The following is a 23316-nucleotide window of genomic DNA, read 5'->3' as shown; positions in this document are numbered from 1 at the left end:
GACATGGCCCAAAGAGAAGAAATCTCCATCTCCTAACCCCCATGTCCACTACATTCCCAAAACCTGTGGGTTTAGCCTCCAAAATACACCAGGCATCTGTCATGATCCCGTGTGTGTGTGTGTGTGTGTGTGTGTGTACATATATGAAGGGAGTAAAATAAAACATAAAATGTGCCACTTGAATCATTTTTAAGTGTTGATTCAGTGGCATTAATTACATTCATAATGTGTAACACTCACCATTATCTATTCCCAAAGAGGTGTTTTTCAACACCCACCTGACCTTCCTATTGCTGCCTTCCAAAACCTGGAAATCACATCTGGAGAGCCCAGCAGGATCTGCCTGCCGTCTGGTCCTGACTTATGGTACCCCAACCACTTTGGACCCCACCTGCTCCCAGGCCCTCACGTGGACTTCACTCTTCCCCTCAGGTCTCCCTGCCTCCACCTGCCTCCAGTCCAGCTTCAGTCTAACATCTGCAGCCTAACTTCTCCTCCTAGGAGAAGTTCCCAAGAGTCTTGTGGCAGAGTAACATCAAGCGCCAATCCCCACCTCAACTCCTGGTCCTCCACAGCCCTGCCCTCCAGGTATGGCTGTGTGTTTGCTGGTGTGGTTGTTGATGGAAGGGTTGCCTCTCCCCCTGGCCTACAGGCTCCCCACGGCTGAACAACCCACCTGCTTCAGCTCTGCCTGCCTCTCCAGTGTCGAGGACTGTTCCTGGCTTATCATAAGCACTCAGAAAGCAATTGGGGAGGAACAAAGGATGAGAAGAAGGGAGAAGCCCACCCTCTGACTGGGTAGAAACAAGCCAGGCTGCTCAGGCCAAAGGCTGAGCTAACAGATTCGTAGAAACAGCAGAATCAACAGGTTACCAGCCAGCAACTGGCTACTTTACTGAGCTTTCCGCCTCTGCCTCTTCCTGCCTCCGGGTCACTTGCCCCTCCATCACTTCCCTTCCCCGCCTCTCCCCTCCTGTCCCTTCTCTCCCTGCTTCCACTTTACTTCTCTCTTTCTGCCAGTTTTTTTTACTCCATTCTTTCTTCTTTCTGTTTCTTTGACCCTCATCTATAAAAGCCAGTGTTTTAGGAATAAAATTTCATATTTTGTGTTCTGATTTAATTTTACATTCAATCTTAGATAACTTTATAGCCCCCTTTCATAGCTAAAAGTTAAGAATTCCATGCCTGATGGCCGCAGCTGTGAATAGCTTACTTTTCCGAATGCCCCAGTGCCTCTGGCCTCCTCCCCACAGGGGCCCAAAAGAGGAGGCTGAGAGGCCTATCTCCTGGAAACAGGGACTGACAACAAGGTTAGCTGCCCAGGGCTGACTGAAGTTTGGGGAGCATTTCCCTACTGACTCAGAAATTGTTTGGGTCAAAGTGGCTACTGCCAGGCAAACCACCCCAAGTCTAGATGTTCAGTGGGAAAAAGGCCTCCTAAAGGGCCTGCCACCTGGAGATGAAAAGGGGAAGCCTGGGCCCAGGAAGGAGGAGGACATCTTTGACTCTCCTCAGCCCGCTACCGTCCAAGTCCTTCTAACACCTGCTCCTCTTTCCTCACTGGCCCAGGCGGCAGTATGGCCAGGAGGGAGCAGAGGGAAGGGGGCAAGGCTGGTGGCTGCAGCAGAGGGATCCGGGCTGCATTCACAGCACCACCCCCGGACCATCTGTTGGCCCGGCCCTTGCCGGAAAAGAGTAGGATGCAGGCAGGAGAGGAAGACGCTTGTGGCCACTGCATCTCTCCCTCCCTTCTCCACACCACCCACCCTGGGTAAGTGCCTGAGCCCAAGGCTTGCCAGGGGGTGGGGATGGGGGTGAGCACAGTAGCTTGGTTTTGGTTTGGTCTCAGCAGAGCCTAGACCTTGGAACAGGCGAAGAAAGACTACGCTCACCGTTCTGTAGTTTCCTTAGAGGGGCTTATAAGCGATTCTGACTAGAGCAAGGGAGGTGGATGGCAGACGGGCTGCCTGGACTCGGAAGGGTGGGGATGAGGGGAAGCAGGTGGGCCTCCCAGATGCGGGCAGTGGCCTCACTGGAGGTGGTGCTCTGAGAGGATTCTGCTGATCTGACCAGGAAGCACAGGCATCCAGTCAACCCTGCCTCTGCCTCGAGAGCTGGCCAACCTGGGCACAGCAGGACAGCAAGCGCCGTGTCTGTGTGAGCGCGGCACCCATTGGTCAGCCCCTGGGTCCACCGGCCAGAAGAGCAGACACTGTTCTGGCCAACTGGGGCTGACTTGTATGTGATTCTCATCTCCAGCCCTGGCATGCTGTTTCTGAGGACCCAGCTAAAGTAATAAGACCCTGACAGATGCCATGAGACAGAAAAACCAAAACACTGAGTTCTGGTGCCCATCGGCCCAGCAGCACCAGTCTTTCCCCTTCTTTCTGCTCCTTTGTCCTCATGCAGCCATTCAGCACAACAGTTCTATCACGCTCCCAACCTGTGCTGCTACTCTAGTTACAAACTAGCCACTGACACACGTGAAAAAAGGCCCATTTTCCATGGTCACATTTCCAAAGATCCAAGAACAGCTTCATTAGTGATCTGAGTGGCCGTGAACCCCTCCATGTCACTTGTGTGGCCACGTCACTTGTGTGGCCTTGTCCCTCTCCAGGAATGCTCTACCTCTCTCTGGGCCAGTGAGAAGCTGAGGAGAAATGCATCCTGCTGCCCTGCCCTTCCCTGCCCTAGTGAGGCTTCTGTGACCCTTGAGGCAGGATGCGGGACCCAGGCTACCCCACGTTACCACACCAGCAGTTTCAGGCACAACCTTGCCCCCACAGACAGGGCCCCCATGAAGCTCCCCAGTGCCCAGTGTCTGCAGTGCAGCTGGGCTGGGAACCGCAGTCCTCTGGCTCTTTCCCACTCCAGCTGGGCCCCACCTAGGAAGTGAGAAATCAAAGAAGGAAGTGAGTGCTGGAGTTGAATTTCCTGGAAAAGATCACTCTGCCTGAGCCCCTGCCACCTACACTTACACACGCCTGACTTCAGAACCCGCCCTTGTGCTGCCCAGAACCACAGGCCGGGCAGGACCCCAGCCCAGGACACCAGGGCAATCCCACAAACAGCCTTCCTGGCTGACATAACATCATGACAGAGGGGCCAGACCAGATGTGGTCCCACCGGGGTGCATCTATCAGCAGGTGTGTGAGCAGAACCTGCAAACTTGCTTCCTCATTATGCGCAAGCCTGACCAGGGAGGTGCGCTGGCTCTTAGCAAAGCAACATAGGGCAACTGCTCTGACTCAAATACTGGGCTCTGCCGGCCCCTCAGGAAAATGGGCTGATGGGTCTCTTTCCTTGGCAGCCATTGAAAGCCAACCCTAGAGAAGAAATGGTTCTGCTTGGAAACCCTTGCAGAAAAAGGCATTCCACCAGGTGAGAACGTGAAGCATGGACCAGGTCAGCATTTCTCAAACTGGGTGCCATGGAACAGCAGCCCCTAATGTTCTGTGAAAGCAAGTCTGGGAAAGGCCGCCAGCGGCAGCCCTGTCTTGAGGCTCCTGCATGTGTCTTGAAGTACCTGGCCAGGAGGCCTACTCTTCAGCAAACGCTGTGAATCTGCAGTAAGGTGGAGGCCATTTTCCTCCTGGCCCTGAGCCTCGGCTTCCTCCCAGCACAATGAGGCAGATGGAACGGGTGTCGCCAAGGTCCTCCCACTCTGCTGTTTTTCCAGGCACAGCCAAAGGCTGGCTCCCCTCCCACTGCACCGAAGGTTGGGGGAGCCTGTTGTGTGGGAAGGACCGGGATGCCCACCAGGAAACTGGTGCCACCACGTGTGGATCACCCTTGATCTCTGCCCACCCCATCCAGAGTCGTTCAGGTCCTGCTGTTCTAGTAAGTGTCTCAGGGAGGCTGGAACCCGGGGGACAAGGCAAGCCCAAGGGGGTGATCCCCGTGGCAGCCTCTCATCCCTGCCTGCCAAGCCTCCCTGCTCCTGTGAGGCCGGGTGCTTCTGGCATCTTGCTGGCAGAAACACACAGATGAACTTCCCTGGCCTTAATCACAAGGTTCTAAATATTGAAGAGCAACACTTACCTAACTGATCAGTGCAGGGATGGGCCTGTTTCTAATCACAGATGTAATAATCACGAGTGTGCACGCCTCCTCAGGAAGCCCCCGCACTCCAGGAGCGACTCCAAATGCACTGAGTCATCTCCCCACACCGGCAGCTCCTTCCTCGGAATCTCACACTTACCTCTCGCAAACCACACGTCCCACACCCACAGCACCTCTTGTCACAAATAGACCCCCGACCTGTGAACAGTTATTCTCACTCATTCTCACTCATCCCCCACTCATGTGGTCCAAACGGCTCCTGCTGCTGATAATCCCAGAGGCAGCCAGGCAGTCAGTCACTCCCCATCCTGCCCATGGGCAGAGCCCTGAGGGGAAAACCAGAGGCTTCTCTGGGTTACCCAGGAGGAGACGGGGGAAGCCAGCAAACCCACTCATTTCAAAGGCATGGCCCCAGCTCAGCTAATATACTGAAGCACCCAGGCTCCAGAGCACCAAAGAGAGCCTCAGGGGCTTGGCTGAGCATCCCACAGCAACTCAAAGCATCTTGACACAGCTGGGGTGGGGCTGGGGCCCCAGGGTCCCCTGGGGCAGAAAGGAGGCCAGTCTCACAGAAATGGCCTTGTCGTGGCCTCTTTGTGAGTGTAGGACACTGTCATCACTGTGTGCTTGGCCCCCAGCCTGGGTCTCTACTTTACCCCAAGGCCGCTTCTCAGGATTGGTAGCTGTTCCACCCCCTCAGGCCCCTGCTAACTAGAACAGAAGCCCAGGTGGAAGGCAGTTTCCTAACCCCCTTAACACCTTGCTCCCCTCACCGGCATCCACCTCCAGAACTCACTGTCAGGAAGAGAGGCTGGCCTAGGGCGAGACAGATATGCCTCCCTTTGGGCCCTGCTGCTGCTCGTGGCCCTCTCCAAATGAGCAACCACTGGGAGAAGTTGTCCCTAAGACTGTCTCTGGCCCTCTCTAAGGCGATTTCTCCAGGTCAAACTTGGACCAGGTAAGAAAGCATCTTTTCTTCAGAGCCTCTGATCCAGCTTTCAGGAGGTACAGGAATCCCTCAGGAGATCGGGGGCCGGGACTTGTTCTCTGTTACTACATCTTGGAGCCAGAATACAAGCCCTAGGAAGATACATCTGCTGATGGCCAAGGGAAATGGCCAGCAAAAGAGAACTGGTGAAAAGGGGAAGGGAATTAGGAGAGGCGTGTGAAGACAGGTGGGTGGGGTGAGGGGAGCCGGCGCAGAGGTGATTACCTGGGTGAGGTGAGGGTTGGGGTTGAACCCACACTGGTTGCAGACCTTGTTGTGACACTGGGTGCAGGTATTGAAGTTTGGCTGGCTGGGGGTCGACGTGAGGTCCGAGGTCTTACATATGGGACACAGCGTGCTGCTGGGAAGGGGGGCGATCTGGGGGACGGAGTAGGGTGATGTGGGGGTGCTGCCTCTGTCCGGTGACACAGAGGGGGACCGCCCTGATCTCTGCGTCCTGCTGTCTACCTGCAGCGTCCTGCGGGGGCCATCGGCCTCCTGGCCTGCTGGGCCCTGTGCCCTTGTCTCCCGTGGGCTCTCGCGGCCAGAAGCAGTAGCAGAAGGCTGCTTCGGGGTTGGGGAAGCTGCTCTCTGGCTACCCAGGGGCTCCTTGGGGTCCAGTCTCCTGGAAGTGCTGAAATGACATTGAAAATAACAATGTTAGAAACACATCTTAGAAAAGTCGCCTGCAGAGGTCTCTACCAACTGACGTAACCCTGCCAAGCCCCATCACCACCTCCTCTTTCTGTCTGGTGGCATCATCACAACCAACACTGGCTGAGTGCAGACTGCGTCCCGTGTTGAGCCCTGACAAGCATTTTCCACTTGAACCCTCAGCACAAGGTGATGTGGTAGGACCACGAGTGTCCCCTCTTACATCCCAATGAAGTATAGATTCTGATTGAGTAGGCCTGGGGTGCAGTCAGTGTTTTTAAAAATCTCTAAGGTTGGGAGGAGGGTATAGCTCAGTGGTAGAGCGCATGATTAGCATGCACGAGGTCCTGGGTTCAATCCCCAGTGCCTCCATTAAAAATAAATAAATATAACTCAATAAAAAAAAAGTTTAAAAAAATTAAATAAAATAAGAATAAATAAATAAATAAATAAATAAATAAGCCTAATTACCTCCTCCCCACCCCCACCAAAAAATTAAAATAAAATAAAACAGTTGCTTAGTAAACATTTTTTTAAAACTCTCTTAAGGTGATGCTTCTACTATGGTCTGCACACCACACTTTGAGTACCAAGACTCTCAACCTACACATTAGTAACATCTAGGCTGATTTTTAAATTTCTGACTCTCTGACTGCACCCCAGACAAATTACATCAAAATCTGTGGGGGCAGAATGCTGGCATTAGTATTTTTTTTTCCTCCCCAGGTGATTTCAACATGCAGCTCAAGTTTAGAGCTACTGTGCCAGCAGGTCTCTTCCATTCTGGCTTGTCTCCTTCAGAGGCTGACTCCAGACAGTTGGAAGTGAGTGGGGGAGGCACTCCAATGCCTAGTTATTCCATCTCTGGCAGGGACAAAGGAGTCTTCCTTCTGCCAGTCTTCCAGCAGGCCTGCTGCCAATCCAATCCATCGCGATGGGTGAAGTGTTACTCTTCTGCTAGTGCAAGGCTGGGTGGGGCCATAGTTCTAGGATCCAGGCCTTGAGGAACCACTGAGGGAGGTCCAGTGTGCCTGACCCCCACCTCCCTCCTGACCTGGCCCTGCTGCTGCCGAGCCGGCAGAGCTGTGAGAGTCCAATGAGGTAGCAGGCAAATCATCAGGCTAAACTCGATGCCTTTACATTCCTTTTTGTTTCACGCAACCGAAGTTCATTTCTGCCAGGTTTCCCTTTCCAATTTGAAAGAGGCTGAGCACGAAAAACCAAAGGCAATGCTTCATACTGTTTTCCTGAAATTCTATACTCATTTCAGTCTGTATTCATTTGGGCAGATATGGGCACCAAGTGACAGGGCAGCCTGGCTGAGAGCCACTGTGGAGCCCGGGCCACAGCCACCTGTGAAGCGGCCTGGCCTGGCCTCTTCGGCCCAGTGCTCCCGGCCCTTGTAGGGTCTAACAGGAAGGGATTCTACGTCTGCCTCCCTTATATGAAGGCCACCTGATTAACAAAAAGATTCAGGAGCCAACTGGTACAACTGGTAAGATGTCTCAGGACAAGCCATTTCAGAGCGGAGACGAGGAGCTCACCGGGAGAGGCCCACTCAAAACACTTGGCAGTTCTTCCTCCCTTCCGAGGAACTGCTGGTGAAGAGACACGCCCTCAGTCTAATAGACTCTTCCAGAAAAAAGAAACACTATTAAATGTCTGTCAAAAGTCTCTTTCATCAACCAACAGCATATACCCATCCATCCAGTCTCACAGACCAGCCACTTTCTTCTTCAATAGGATAACCAGTCTGAGTCTAGTCCCTCTGGGCCACCTTTGCCACCAGCTGTGAGGCCCAGGGTGATGGTGGCAGCAGCCATCTCAGGCCCACACTTGGAATCCAGGCTCTAGGACCTCTCATAGACTGATTTCTAAGTATTATAAAGAAATTATCCTACTTGGTTAAATTCATAGTTTCATTGTTTTACTTAAATTATTCAAAGTAGCTCTTGAAAGTTAATCAGAAACTACAGAGAGCCTTTGGCATCATGTGAAGGGACTGCAGTCCCCTTCCCAGGCTGTGCAAGGTCCGTGGTTTCTTCTGAGAAGTGTAGTAATTTCCACTGTGTTTGTTTTGGGTGATGTATAACAGGCAGACTTCTGTGTACATGGTGAGTTGAATTCAGTGTTGCATCACAATGTAGTCTTTCTCATGTGACAATTAGGGATCCAAATTCAAGTTAACTTTCAACTCAGCTGTGGTGACAGTGAATAAACAAACAATGTCCTCTGCCCTCAGCAAGGTCTGCCCTGCAAGGGCAATGCTCCTTGCACACAGGCCTGATGCGTGTCCACATACCACATGGCGGCTGTCATTGTTACCTCGCACTTGCAACACAGGTCCGTGAACCCTTCACTCTCCCGTCCCCTAGATGATCCCTCACACCTTCTCCTTGACCTTCAGGCCTCCAACATGAACTCCCCTCTTTTCACTGTCACTGACAACTGGCTCGCCATTGGAAAGCGGGAGCCTTTGGATGGGAATCTGTACATCGAAGGCCTCTTGACATTTGTCCCCCCATGTTGCCTGTCTCCTGCTCCCAAGGCCCACTTCTCACCTTCACAAATTCTCCCCTTTCCTTCACTGTCCGTTTTTACCTCTCTACTTGGATTATTTCAATTGCCACACAAACATCCTGAAAAAGAAAGAAGAACTTTGGCCCATTTTCCCTTCAGCTACTGCCCTGTTTCTCTGCTGCTCTTTAAAGCAAAACTCCTTGAGAGGATTGTCTCCACTCATAGCCTCCAGCTCCTCTCTTCCCTTCCTCTCAACCAGTACAGCCTGGCTTTTGCCCATCACTCTACAGAAACTGCTCAGGCCACAGTCAACAACAGCCTCCACGTGATCAAATCCCACAGCCACCTCTCAGCTCCTCCTCTCACCTGCTCAGCAGTGGGACTTGATAGTGCCGAGCCCTCCCTCTTTCCTGAAGTAAGTCCTCTACTTGCCTCCCAGAATATCACCTTCTCCTGGGTGACCTCCTCCCTCCTGGCCACACCTTCCCAAACTCTCTTACAGGTTCTTCCTCATCTCCCTATCCAGAACCCTGCTTCTAACACGGAAGGGACCCAGCCTTTGTGTACGGGAGCTTCTCTGAGTACACACACAACCCCTGAGTCTCAAGGGCCCCCCCAACAATGAAGGCTTTAAATCCCACTCCCAGGGGAGGGTATAGCTCAATGGTAGAGCAAATGCTTAGCATGCACGAGGTCCTGGGTTCAATCCCCAGCTCCTCCATTAAAATAAATAATCTAATTACCTCCCCCCAAAACAAAAACAACACCCAAAATAAATAAATAAATAAATATTTTTAAAAATAAATAAATTTCACTTCCTCCTGATAACTACAAACATACATCTCTGGCCCAGACCCCTCCCCTGAACTCCTCGCTTGGCTCACTGTCAACTCTAAGATGTCCTACAGGCATCTCGAGCTTGATGAGCCCAAGCTGAGCCCTGATCTTGCTGCAAATATGCTCCTCCCTGTCTCCCCTTTGTAGTCATCTCTGCCTCCCTTCCTCTCTCATCCCATGTCAATTATCAGTGATCTTGTTAGCTTCAGAGTCTCGCTGCTCCCACTGCCTCCTCGCTCCACCTGGTTCAAGCCCCTGCACCCTCTTTTTTCGTTTCTGCACAAGCCTGGCTGCTCCCACTCGCCCCTCTTCAGTCTTCTCTATACAGCAGCCAGGATTATCCTTTACATACATAAATCAAGCCACTTCCCTCCTCTGCTTAAGCCCCCCTTTCTCTCCTACAGGAAAAGCCAGAGGTTTTACAATGGTCCACGAGGCCCGACAAGATTTGGCCCCTTTCCTTCGGGCCTCATCTGCTACTCTCTCTCTCTCCTTCTGCAAATGGCATTATTTTATTCTTTTTTTTATGGTTTAGTAATACACATATACCACAACTTCTTTAGTCATCTGTTGATGGGCATTTCAGTTGTTTCCAAGTCTTGGCTATTGTAAATGGTGCTGCTGTGAACATTCGGGTGCAGGTATCTTTTTGAATTAGACTTCCCTCTGGATATACTACCAGGAGTGGGATTCCTGGATCATGTGGTAAGTCTGTTTTCAGTTTTTTGAGGAATATCCATACTGTTTTCCACAGTGGCTACACCAAACTACATTCCCACCAACAGTGTAGAAAGGTTCCCCTTTCCCCACACCCTCTCCAAGTTTACAGACCATTCTACTTAAAACGCAGCTTCTGTCCCTCTTGCCTCTTTGTTCTCCAAGGCGCTGAGCACCCTCCGACTCACTGTATACTCTAGTACTGCTTTTGTGCACCCTCTGTGATCCCTGCACTAGGCTGCCAGCACTGTGTGGGCAGGGCCTCTGGGCTTTCTCCACAGCTGTGCCCCGAGCCTATCAGAATGCCCAGCACACACTGGATGCTCAGTATGTGTTTCCCGGATGGATGGCTGTGGGCACATCATGACTCAGAACAGTAAAATGTAGCCCCAAAATGTGTTTGAGCTGACGAAATATGGCATGTGACTGGCATGGCACTTGGCCCTTCCCTGGGTCTGACCTCACGTAGGACAGAATGACAGGAATGACTCCTGGAGTCCTCTCTAACTGCTGGCAGCATCCCCAGTTCCACCACACAGAATATGCCGCTGACCACAGCGGTGGGCACACCAGCCGAGCCCCTGCCATGGGCACCGCCGTGTGCTGGGCACCCACCACATATTAATTCCTTTAAGCCTCCTAGCAAATCCATGGGGTAGGATTCACTTTGCCCATTTTACAGACAAGGAAACTGCCACATATAGAAGTTAAGGAACCTGTAAAGCCATTGTGACCTGCAAGTGATGGAGCTGGGATTCCAAAATCAAGTTTCCCCAGCAATGCAGAGAGACTAATAGAGAAAACCACATTCGTTTATTCATTCATTTGAGCACTCAGTCATTCACAAACATTTACTGACCCTTGGAATAATAGTTCCAGCCCCTGTAATAGGTGCTGATGGTATGAACAGATTGTCTCTTAAGGGAAGGTGGGTCCACAGGTGTTCACTGTATTGTTAGCCCTTACATCTTATACATATTTTATGAGTATTCTTATAGTCTTTATAAATGCTTATTCATTATTTAAATAAAAATTTAAAAAAGTGAATCAGACAGGGATCCAGTCCTCTGGGAGCCTCCAGTCTAGACAGCAGACAGATGTGTAAACAAATCACTGCAAGACACCTCCAGATGGTCTTGGGGAGGGGCAGAAGTCTGAGAAGGCTTTGAGGACTAGATGTCTAAACCAGGTCTTAGATGGGCTGTTCTCCCCAAAGGAAAAGGGCAATCGAGGCAGAGGGGAAAGGACATGCAAAGGCCCAGAGGCGTGACAGGGTGTAAGTAAGGCAGTGCTATTCCCAGCACCCGGAAGAGCTCCGGACAATTGTGTGCACTGAACTGCCTAAACTACGTGGGAAGCTCAGAGCTAAAATGAGAAGGGCCAGGAGAGAAGGCCTCTAAGCCTTTCAGGCAAGGGAGTGCTCTGGCTGTGGCTTGACAGGAGATGGTGGAGGTAGGGAGACAGTGAGAATAAGACAGTAGCCCAAGAGATAGTCCAGGAGCTGGGACGGAGGGAAGGTTCAGCAGGGGTATTCTGGCTTGGGGTCCAGGGAGGAGTGGTCCTTTTGATTGAGATGGAAGATCCAGGGAGAGAAGCCACCAAGTGGTTGAAGACTGGGGAGTGAAATGGCAAAATCATGAGGTTGAGTTTGGCTTTGCTGAGTTGGTAGTTAGGGGTAGGGTGTCCAAAAGACATCAGGAGATGGGTCAGAGCTTGGGTTCAATCCAGGAAAGTCTAGATATTTTTATCTGGAGAGTTAAGGGTTCCGTTCACAGGCAAGTCTCAGGGATAGATATCCCACGGAGAGCAGTGGGCCAGACAAGATTTGTGGGGAGCACCAACATTAATGGGAGAAGGGATGCCAGAAACAGAGAAGTCAGAGAGAGGAGAACAAGAGACACAACCCCCAGGGTTAGAGACGTTCCCACAAGGAGGAGTCCTAAACAATGTCTCTGTCCCTGACGGCTGAGATGCCTCAGAAGCCTTGGGGGAAGGCTACACCCATGAGGGTCACGAGCCCTCTCCACCCAGTCCAGCTCAGGGGGGGCCAGGTCCCTATCCTGCTGGGCCCCAGGGCCTGTCTGAGGCCGGAGATCAGGATATGCCTGTGAAACACTCCGGGACACAATTGCAAGGGGGTTCAGGTGGTTGGAGGAGCCCAGAGGTATGCCCTCAAGAAGGCCCTCCTTAACAAAGGTCTATAGGGGGTGAAGAAGGAGGGAGGGAGGTGTCCACAGGCAGGACCCAGCCCAGCCCCAGGGAAGACCTGGTTTCCTGGATATGGCTGGTCAGCAGCGAAAGCCCTGGAGGTCAGTGCTCCTCTCAGCAGCCTCCAGGAGCACCATTCCTTGGGGAGGGCTGGGATGAGGACATGTGAGCAGGAGGGGAGAAGGACATGGCCATAAAGCAGAAAAGACACAGGAGGACAGGTGGGTGAAGGAGGGAGAGGGCAGAGATATGAAGGAGTGGTTGAAAGATAAGCAGGGGAAGACTAAAAATGCCTTATCCAGGGATGGAGATTTCTAAAAGATGGCCAAGAAAGGTGGAGCAGGTAAAAACAGCCGTATTTCTACCAGCTTTCCTCCCTTTCAGTATTTAAGGCTGGTCCATTAGAGATAAGTCTTAAAGCTGGTGAGCAGGGCAGGAAGGAGCTGCCAGCCACAGGGCTGCTAGGGTGGGGCACAGAGCCAACCCTGTCAGCTTCCCCTGACCCCAGCTCTCCCCAGAACCTCTGCAGCCTTCTGCCCCAGACCATGACCATTACTGGGAGGAATGATCTGCACTGGTCAGAAGCTGGGCTCCCCTTGGTTAGAAGCCCCCAAGAAAGGCATGAGGCCAACAAGCTCCAGGGACAAAAGGTGCTCAGACACTGGGTATGTCCCTAAGGCTGGGGCCACCAGGGAGAGACATGGCTGCCCTGGCCCACGGGGGAAGGAGCCTGGAGGACACTGGCAGCCGCACACAGGGAGAGCCTGCTCAGGCTGAGGCTGACCGGCAAGGAAAGCGGGGAAGCGTGGGGACGGTGCAGGCCCCAGACGGGAAACTAGGCCAGGTTCCACATGGTGGCCTTCTAGAGCATGCCCTCACCGCCCCCACTAGAATATTTGAAAGAGAAATATTTCCCACAAATAAATGGCTGGCTGTGCTCACCAGGAGGGGAGTGAACTTAAGGAACTAGTTTTTCTAAGTCAGAGCAGCCGGAAGAGTCCCACGGCTTCAAACAAGGTTTCGATAAATTCATGGCTGACCTTTCTGTAACAAGCAATTACGGCCGGGAAGATGCTGTGGGAGGACCTTCTCCTTTAAGATTCAGACCAGGAAGGACCATGAGGCCAGCCCAGGGGTTCCCCACCATGGATTCAGGGAGAGAAGCAGGGGCTGCAGAATGGTGGACCTCAGGCTGTAGGTCCTGGGTTCTGGAGCAACTCTCTCAGCAATAGATGGGAGAATTCAGAAAGTTTGGGTTTTTAAAAAAAATCAGTTTTCATGTAAGAAAACATTTATCGACCTGCCAAGCCTTCAAGCCAGTGGATTTCTGCCTTTTTGATCAATAAAACATGTTGGCATATCCCCTACAAAAGAATATTTATCTACCAATTATGTGCATATGTATTACTTATAAAACACACCTCCCCAAATGGCAAAGTTTGAAAGGATGAAATAGGAAATAAATATAAATAGGAGGGGAGAGGAGTATAGCTCAGCAGCAGAGCATGTGCTTAGCATGCACAAGGTCCTGGGTTCAATTCCCAGGACCTCCATTATGAAGAAACAAAATTTTTAAAAATGTAAATAAGAGTTTTCAAGTTTTCTTCCCTGGTTCTCTCTGTAACACTTAGCCACAGCAATTGGGAGCCTGTGATTGGCCAGGAAGCCAGCACCACGGGCTCAGAGCCTCTGAGATGCTCTTTTAGAGTCAAGAGATGCCCTGCTGGCTGGGAAGGGAAGGTGCCACACGCAGGGTTCCTAGGTGGGGGGCAGCAGTGGTCATGCTATAAGCAGAGCTCCCCATGAGGCTGACACTCCCTTCCTAACTTCCCCACCCCTTAAAGCTGCTGCTCCACTATGAGGGTAATGTTCCAAGACCCAAAAGACCCCAGAGAATTCTTAGCTCCTGTTCAGGTGAGGACAAAGCACCATGCCAGCCTGGTGACAGCCCCTACAGGAGGTAGGTACTGATGCACCTGTGCATACATGTCCTCACACCCTTGAACAGACAAACCCACGTGAAGAAACCGTAAGTGTTACCCAGATACCCACCACCTCCATGCATCCTTTCCCCTTGGAAACATCTAGCAGTTGGGACCCTTCCTGTGACCAAATGACAAGCTTTAATTGGTCCCAGGCCAGTCCATCTGGGCCAGCAGAGAGCACATTTAAGGCAGTGAGCTCTTCCTGCTTTGCTGTTGCTGAGGGCAAGTGTGCGATGAGGCTGCAGGTGGGACAGGAAGGCAGAGAACGCAGCAACAGAGACTGGGAGGAATAAGAGGAGCTGCCATCAAACATGGGCCCCGGGAAGTTGCCAGCATAAGAGGAGAGACCAGTGGGAAGCTGAGAACAGGATGGAAGTCAGGCCATAAATGCAAGCCCTGGTGACCTCACTCCCCAGCCCTGAGGCCTATGTGGATCCATGAGCTTGAGCACATCTCTCAGGACAATCTGATTTGGCCTTGGTTCCCTTCAAGCCCAGCCAGGCTCCAGAATCCAGCACAAGGCTGAGAAATAAGGGTAACTTTCCTCTAACCCTATTGTTCATAGTGACTGCCTGGAGGGCTGGTTTTGAGAAAGATCAGTGGGAAAGACTACTGCCATCAATCAATAAGATCTGTCAGGAACCCAAGGGTAGGGCACATAAGTGCAAATGCCATGGACTTGATATCCATGATGCAGAACCAAACCAGACCCTCAGACCTGCCTCAAGTGATACCCAGCTTCCTGGAGTGTCTCACGCAGAACTGGGCCAGACCCTCCTCAAGCCAAATTCATCCTCCAGAGGATGTATGTCGTGTTTACCTCTGACCTTTCCCTTGGTCCCATTTCCACCTCCAATCTGTGGCTTTCCCAGAGTCCTAAGAGCTGTGTGGGCATCAGTCGGCTGAAGCATCAAATGCCACTACCTCAGTGTAACTTCAAAGGCTGTCTCCAGCACCATGGTGCAACCAGCATCCCTTGAACAATGGCTCACCTGAGGGCAGGTGAATGGTAGCTGGCATCCTCTTAGGACTCTGTTGAGGGGTTACTAGTCCCCTAATCATAGCTTCTCCATTCATGTCTTATGAAGTATATCTCTAGAAGTGTTCATTCATTCATTTTAATAGCTCATGGGACCCACGTTCCCTAGTTCTTAAATGTCTGAACATATCTTTGTGGTCATTAAATCTGAACAACAACTTGGCTGGACGTAAAATTCTAGGTTCACGCTTCCTTTCCCTGAGGGCTTTGCAGATACAGCGCCTGTGTTTTCCAGCACTGACTACTGCCGTGGAGAGCTCTGGGGCAGCCTGATGAGTGCCCCTTATAGGTATACCATCGTTTTCCTCCGGATGCAGTAGAACTCTTTTGTCCTCTTTGAAGTTCACTAACTTCACCAAGAGATGTTTTATGGGTGAATACTCCACATCTATTTTTCCTGAAATTCAGTATGTCCTGGTAAACTGAAGATTTATGCATTTCTTTATTTCAGGGGGAAAAGTTTTCTATTAATTATATCTTTGAATACTTCTCTGTTCCCTTTGTTTTATTCTCTTCTCCAGAGATACCAATTAAACCTATTTTATTTTTTTAAACTGAATTGTTTTTTTCTTTAATTTTATTATTTTAGGGGGGTAATTAGGCTTATTTATTTATTCATTTTTAGAGGTGGTACTGGGGATTGAACCCAGGACCTCATGTATGCTAAGCATGTGCTCTACCACTTGAACTATACCCTCTCCCTTATACCTACTTTAAATTTCCTTTGTCTTTCCATTGTCCAGGCTTCTGGCAACCCATCTGGTCAACTCCTTGAGCAATTCCACCTCCCAAGTAACTTCTTGGTGTAACACAGGGTTCAGGGACATTTCTCAACGTCCCCATATACGGTGGCTTTGCTAACCAGTCCAAGAAGGCAGCTCTTGGGTTTGGCCCCCCAAACTCTGACCTTCCTGCCCTAGTTCCACGGAGGCAAATTTCCCCTCCTGGAACCCTCTCTCATCCCAGACTAATTTTCCCCATTTTTGGAAACTATTCTTTGTTCACTGCATTTCAGCATATGGGTGTTTCTTAATTTTATTAAAGGTAAGAGTATTCTGTTTCTTGTCCTTCTTGCAGTTTTTGATTAGTTCAGTAAGGAGATTGAGCACAGATGCTTTTAATTCATCATATTTAATCAGAAAGACATTTTACAACACAAAATAAATGCCATTTTTCTCTGGCTTTCCCTTTGTGCAAGTTCTAAGTTTCCTAAAGCATGGCCCCTTTATAAATCTGATTTAACACCTTAGATCTTATCCCTAAGAAGAAGAAAAGCACACATTCATAAACATTTTTGTTTGCTTTCGGAAGGTACCAAACTGCCTGAAGTCCACAGAGGCCAAACTCCTCAATGGCTGATCTGGCCCACAACCAGCGGGCCCTTGCCTACCACACCAGCCTGAGCATCACCCACACTGTTCCCTAATGCAAGCCCTGCCTGAGGCCTGGGAGCTCCCCAACAAGCCAGGGACTTTCCTACATCCATGCCCCCAGGCTCTCCAGAGGGCTGGCTAAACGCTTCCACAGCACTATTCAAACCTGACTTCTGGTGTGGAGCCTCTTGGGGCCTCCCTCCCTATGTGTCCCCCACCAGCCCCGCCCCATCGCTGCCCCTGTGAAAGGCACCATCGTTTATTGTCTGTCTCTTAGGTCAGACCAAGCTCCCCATGAGGGCAGGAGTTCCCAGAATCTAATGTGGGTACAATCCCTTCGAAGCAAAAGTCCCACAGGCCGTTTTAATCAACTGACAAAAAATAATTTGTAATTAGGCAAGATCTGTAGGAAATGACACTGGTAGAGCTAGAATGCAACTTCTTATTTTAGGTGGATTAAACAGTCACATTTACATCATTTACATTTCACAAAGGTCTGGTTCAGCCAATTATCACAAATTCCAAGGGGAAGAGATCCAAAGATTGGGCTTTACTACCGCGCATAAAAGAGCTGGCCTGTTTTGCTAGAACGCAGTAGGAGGGGAGTATTATTGCTTTCAGTGCCCTAATGCCTTTTTTCCCACTTATTCATCAGGCTTAGGTAACGGCTCATCAGTAGAAGATTCCTGAGGGAGCCAGGGGAGGTGGGGGCCCACGCTGGGAGCCAAGAGGGCCAGCAGAAGGAAGAGGAGAGACAGGCAGGTGGTCAGACCAGAGTCACCACCCAGAGATGAGACCCAAGTCAGCAGCTCCTCAAAGGCTCTCCCCATCACCAGGCTTTCTAAGGGACCAGAACTGGGACACCAGAGGGAACAAGGGCCCCAACCTCAGGGACTCTTCCCTTTGGGTTCCATAAGGACTGAACCCAGGATACTGACACTCGTCTGGGCAAATCACAGTGCATCCCTGTACTAAGACCTACAGTGTGTACAGCATTTGAGTTTTAAGAAACTTCCTGGCCTTTCCAGCCTGTGGTGTCTGGGGTACCCTTTAAGAGCGCCTCCAGGCCAGCCAGATACCCCATAGACTCCCCTAGCAGCATCAGCTTTCTGAGGGCACACATGGCCGGACAGGCAAATGCATAGACCCCTCTCCACAGCCTACTCAGGAGCTTTGGCCCCTCGCCAGCCTTTGGTTCTCATCTACCAGCCCCGTCTTCCAGGACAGCCATGGCTCCCAGGTGGAGCCCAGGAGTTCTGATCCAGCCCAAGCCACCAAGGCTCCTGCCCCCACCCAGCCCCAGGCTTGCAAACATCTGCATTGGGACCCCATCCAGGGACAACTTTGAGCTGTGAAGCGTCCTAGTTTTCTGGCTCAGGGGGAGGACTCCTAAAGCTCGGAAGCTCTAATCAGGAGTCAGGAGTCATTACATAAAGCTGAGCCAGCTCTTCTCTGCTTCTCGCTCCAGAAAATTCTACGACTACAGCCTTTTACCAGGCGGACAGTGCTGTGCTTCTCAGCTCTCTTCCAAATTCTGCTGAAACCAGGAAGTCGAGATAAGTTAAGACAAAACTGGAAGTCTTTGTGGCAATGGAGGCGACAGGCTCTACTCTCCCCATTCCAACCCCAACAGGGCAGAAGCCAGGACTCTGGCTCAGAAAGCTCGATGAGCTTCTGTCCAGTCTCCAGACCCGCGCGGAGGACCCAGCCCGCAGCCTGCCTTTGGGGACCGCTACGATATATCCTTAGCCCGCAACGATGGCTGAGGGCCCGACTCACATTCAGCCCTGATCCAAGCACAGGAAGGAAGACATAAGCCGACAATGCAGTTAGTAAAATAAGCCAGTGCCTGCTTCAGTAATACGTGAATTGGCTGAACACCTGCTGCGCACAGAGTACTGGGCTGAACCTGCAAACGCCTCAAATGTATAGGGCTTTCCAGAGCCTGCTCTTCTAGCCTTCCAGGAAACCCCACCTCGCCTGAGGACCCCTTAACTCCTTTCTCACGGGAAGCCAATGAGATCCAAAAACTATGTTCATTGTGTATTTTGGGGGGCAAAAGAAACACCAAAATAATGCCTGCCCAGTCCATGTTAAAAACCCCTCTGTCCGGAAAGCAGGCCTGCTCTTCCTTTTTAATTTAAAAAATTTTTTTTAAGTTTTTAAACTAGCAATAGTTTGCTGGCTTTTTGTGTTTCTATACAAGAATAAGGAAAAACTCATCTGTGACCCCAAAATGGTCAAAGAAAATTGTGACTGAGGATCATCAATGGCCCTCAGTTGCAGCTCTGAGTAAATCCCTAGAAGAGTCCCCACTCCTACCTGGCTCCCAGAGCCACCCTGTTGGCACCTGCCCTTCCATCACTTGTCCCCAGGCCCAGGGCACAGTCCAACTAGCACTATGGGCAGGGCTATTCCAGCTTGGGCAGGGCAACTTGGGCAGGGCTATTCCAGCTGCTAAAGAATCTTGCTTTTGCACAAAGGGCCTGCGGCACTGGAAATAACAGGGAATGAAATGAGAAGGGAAGCCTCTCAACAATACCTTTGCCTTGCAGTTTCAAGTTTATTGCTATGGAAAGAATTCAAAGCAAGTGTCCTCTCACACAAAACGCTATCGTCCACAAAATAGCTAGAACTTAAATGCACACCCACGTTTACATGGTGAGGTGGGAGGGATTCAGGGGCTCCCAGAAGGAGAAATGAACATGGGCTGGCAGTCAGAGAAATCTCAGGAAGAAGACAGGCAGAAGGGGAGAGGGTTCCAGAGAAAAATGGACAGTCTGCCTTTCTTCCACACATGTCATACTCTCTCCCGGTCCTCAGAGCCTGGCACAGAGCAGGGCTCAGTGACTTCTGTGGACTGAATGGCCGATGGACTGGGGTGAATGATTAGGCAATTGGTGGTCCTCTGTGGTAGTGGTGGTGCACACACTGGGCTTGGAAGGGAGAGGCTGTGCTGCAATAATCCTGGTGCCTGTTAGGACTTCCTAGGCTGGTGATAGACAGTCCCGGGGGAGAAAGGACTAGACTCTGAGGTCCAGGGCAGAGACATCAGGGTAGGCCCTGTTCAGGAGTTCACTCAGAAAGCCCATTTGAAAGAGGTCTGGCTTTTCTGCGGCGGCTGCCACAATCACGGCCCTAATGAGCCTTGTGAGCAGGCCACCCTGTGCTAAGTGCTCACTCTTCCCACCTGCAAAAGAGGCACGAGGGAAATACCACAAGCCCCACCCAAGGTAGGTGGGGCTACCCACAGCAGCACTGCAGGGTTGCCACCCCAACCTGTATACAGTCTATCTTCAAAGTACTCTACAATGGGGTCCCCCCACGTGCACCCTCCTCTTCTTGCACAGCCTTTGGGTACAGAGTCCTGCAGCTCCTCAGTTGACTTTCACCCCTCCCAGCTTATGCTCTCCTCTCCTTCTAGAAGGCCTTTTTCTTAAAACCCAGTCCAACCTTCAAAAGCCAGCTAAGGCACCCTGCCATCTATGGGACCTTTCCCAGAGTCCCTGGTCCCCAGAAATCTCCTGTGGACTCCCACGGCCTCGTGCAGGGCAGCTCCTAGTGGTGCCTGTGGGCGGCTCTTTGGCCTCATTCCCTCCGCTCACCTGCATGCAGCACCCACTGAACACTAAACACCACACCCAAATGGGGCCAGTGCTAAGGAAGCATTGATCTAGTGAATGCTAGATCTTCACGGGGCTTGTGAAAGAAAATCAGAATGACAAAACATGACATCTCAAGACAGTAAGTGAGACTCAAGATTCCAGCAGGAAGACATGCCTTCGTTATTAAAGGACATTTAAAAAGGGAAGCCATCCACTGCCTTTCCAGCCTTCAACATCACCATGCCTATTGTTCTGCCCGCCCTGTCCACCTAGGTGCAGAAAACTATACATGGATAGTGGCTCACCTTCCTTTTTTGCCAACTCTTCAGTCTTTCCCCTGGTTTTCTTGCCTTTCATTTCCAAGAGATCTAACTCGGAAGGAGAGATCTACTACCCACATCTGGCACTTTGGTTCTGCCACTCTCTCCCTTGGACCGTGAGGGCCAGTAAGGTGCTGGGGGTTCCTTTCTAGATCCCTTGTGTGGTAGATTCACTTATCAGCCCCCCAGGGAGCTTGCCTCCCACTGGTAGAGGTTTTCCAATAACATGAAAGGCCGTGAAGGCTTCCTGTAGGAAGTGCCCTCCACCCCCACCAGCCCTCCTCACCGCACCTGCCCATTCTTCCCTCCTGCCTCAAGGAGCTGATCCTCATTCCCGGCTGCTCAGCCTGCTGTGGGGTAGCTAAGTCTCCCACAAGGACCCCTGGGCCTGGCTAAGGCCAGAACCTCCCACCCAAGGAGCAAAAGTCTCTTCTAAATGGGACCCTTGACCAGGAGTCCTTCATCAGGCTGACCCCCAGGAGCTCTCTTCCCTACTCTCTTCCCCTTCCCTGGGCCCACCGTTTGATAGCAGAGGCTCAGGATTGCCTGTGTTCCTACTTGACACGTTTTCACACATTGAGAGCATTAAACTCAGCTACTTGGGCTTGAAATCCATTAAGATAGATGTACTCGTAAGGAAAAGATGGGCCTGTGGGTCTGAGCATGGTGATTAAGACCTGAGAAAAGAGTGATGAGATGCTGCATGAGTACATGTGTGCACGCCTGAGGGTGGGGGCCGGGCGTGTGCTCACAAGTGTGTGCAAGATCGTATGCTAGCCCGTGCTCCCATGTGTGCACGTGACTGCCTGCGTGAGCACACACTTCATGGCATGTGGGCAGCCCCGGGTAATGAGTCAGACCCTGTACAGGAGGCCTTGCTTCCAGGGGAAAGATGAATGCTCTGAGGGACTAGCCCAGCTCGTCACCACGCCCAGAGGGCCCAGGCCAGCCTGAGCCAATAGAGCGGCCAGGGCCACCCCAGCCTGAGGAAGAGCAATGCCAACTGCACAGGAGGCACCGAGGAAAACATTAGTTCTTTCCTTCCTCCCTTCCTTCCTTCCCTGGCTTAAAGCAAGGGGAGTGGGCAGGAGGCCTGGGGTTCTGATGCCAAAGTCTTTAGGGAAGTGGGAAGTAATGAGAGGTCCAGCCAGCAATGCTGAGGGAGAGAAAGTGGTAGAACCATATGGTCTATGGCTGGCAGGAGAGGAAGGACCAGGGTCTGAGGGCCCCTGGCAGGAGGAACAAGTGAGAGAGCATGGTTCTGGACAGTCCTGCCGAGGCGGTGAGGGAACTGCCGCGGACTTAGGCACAGCCAGACTCTGCCCTGGCAGAAGGTAGAGGGAATGTCTGGGGAAGGTGCTGAGGACCTGGGGCAGTCTGGGGTTCCAGATAACAGGGTGTGATGCCTTGGATAGAGGATGTGGTAAATGCAGATCCAAACTCAAGACGAGGAGACAGAAAGGTTAGGGCTCCAATGGCAGCCATGGCAGCACAGAGTGAGGCTTCCCTGAACGTCAGATTCTTTTTATCAAGAGCTGCAGGGCCCCTGGCACTGGGCTGCACTGCTGACATTGGTTCCCCAGCAGTGAGCAAGGCAAACAAGGCCACTGGTCTCGTGGAACTTGCCTTATGATGCAGAGACAGGCAAAAACCCAGAAGACAAATAGGTAAGCCTGATTCAGAAGAACAATCCAAATGAGGAAGGAGGGGGACGACCCTAGTGAGTCAGGGGGGCACCTCCAAAGAGGGGACACGTGAGCAAAGCCATGCAAACATCCTGGGAGGAGCTGAGCCAAGGCCTGAGGGGAAGGGCATCCTAGGGGAAGAAATGTTGGGGGCGTGGCCTTTGAGGTAGGAGTGCCTTGGCAGACAGAGCAGCCAGCAGTGTGGCTGGAGGGACGTGGGAAGGGGAAAAGGGGGAGTGGATCCGGGAGGCCTGGGACAGGGGAGCAGACCCCTCTTCTGGACTCCTTCTCAAGCCTCGGCATCTCATCTCAGTGCTCGTCTACATGTCTTTGCTCCAACTGCCCATCAGGCTGCTGAGACTCGAGGATCCCTGCATTATTCACAATAGCCAAGAGGTGGAAACAACCTAAATGCCCATCGATGAATAAACGGATACACAAAATGTGGTATATACATACAATGGAATGTTATCCAGCCTTAAAAAGGAATGAAATTCTGATACATGCTACATGGATGTTCGTATTGAAGACATTATGTTAAGTGAATTGAGTTGGATACCAAAGGAGAAATATTACATGATTGCACTTATATGAGGCACCCAGAATAGTCAAATTCATAGAGACAGAAAGTAGAACAGTGGTTACTGGGGACTAGGGAGGGGGAATGGGGAGTTATTGTTTAATGGGCACAGAGTTTCAATATGGGATGATGAAAAAGTTCTGGAGATGGAAGGGGTGATGGTTACACAACAATGGAATGTATTTAATGCAGACGCAGTGTACATTTAAAAATGATTTAAATGGTCAATTTTATGTGATGTATAGTGTACACAATAAAGAAAACAAAAGGAATGAAGTACTGATACATGCCACAGTGCAGACGAACCTTGAAAATATTACACTAAGTGAAAAAAGCCAGACACAAGAGGCTACATATTTTATGATTCCATTTATATGAAATACCTAGAATAGGGAAATCAACGGAGACAGAAAGCAGACTAGTGGTTGCCAGGAGCTGAGGGTAGGAGGAAACAGGGGGCAACTGCTTCATATGTAAGGGGTGAAAAAATGTTTTAGAACTAGATGGAGGTGATGGTTATACAATATTGTGAATGTACTAAATGCCACTGGGTGATACACATTTAAATGGTTGATTTTATGTTATGTTAATTTCACTTCAATTTTAAAAAAGAGAGAGAGACAGAGGGAAAAAATAAAGGAATCCCTGAGTAAAATCAGAAAATGCCTCAACTGAGCTGCAGAGGTCGTCCCCTGCCCACCTGTCCCCGCCATGAGGCAGGCCCCACCCAGCCCACCAGCAAA

The 23316-nt window shown here is 51.0% G+C and overlaps 1 protein-coding gene across 2 annotated transcripts in view; it reads right to left on the bottom strand.

The window, feature by feature from the left end:
- BSN (bassoon presynaptic cytomatrix protein) overlaps positions 1-23316 on the bottom strand; it is an 83338-nt gene that overhangs the window by 35662 nt on the left and 24360 nt on the right. For both annotated transcript variants that reach the window (XM_072941279.1, XM_072941278.1), the window contains exon 2: positions 5276-5684. In XM_072941279.1, the coding sequence (XP_072797380.1) occupies positions 5276-5684 (409 nt within the window). The remainder of the gene's footprint in view (positions 1-5275; positions 5685-23316) is intronic.

Source organism: Vicugna pacos, chromosome 17, assembly GCF_048564905.1.
Source record: "Vicugna pacos chromosome 17, VicPac4, whole genome shotgun sequence".
Taxonomy (NCBI): Eukaryota; Metazoa; Chordata; class Mammalia; order Artiodactyla; family Camelidae; genus Vicugna; species Vicugna pacos.
This window is presented reverse-complemented; position numbering and strand designations above follow the sequence as displayed.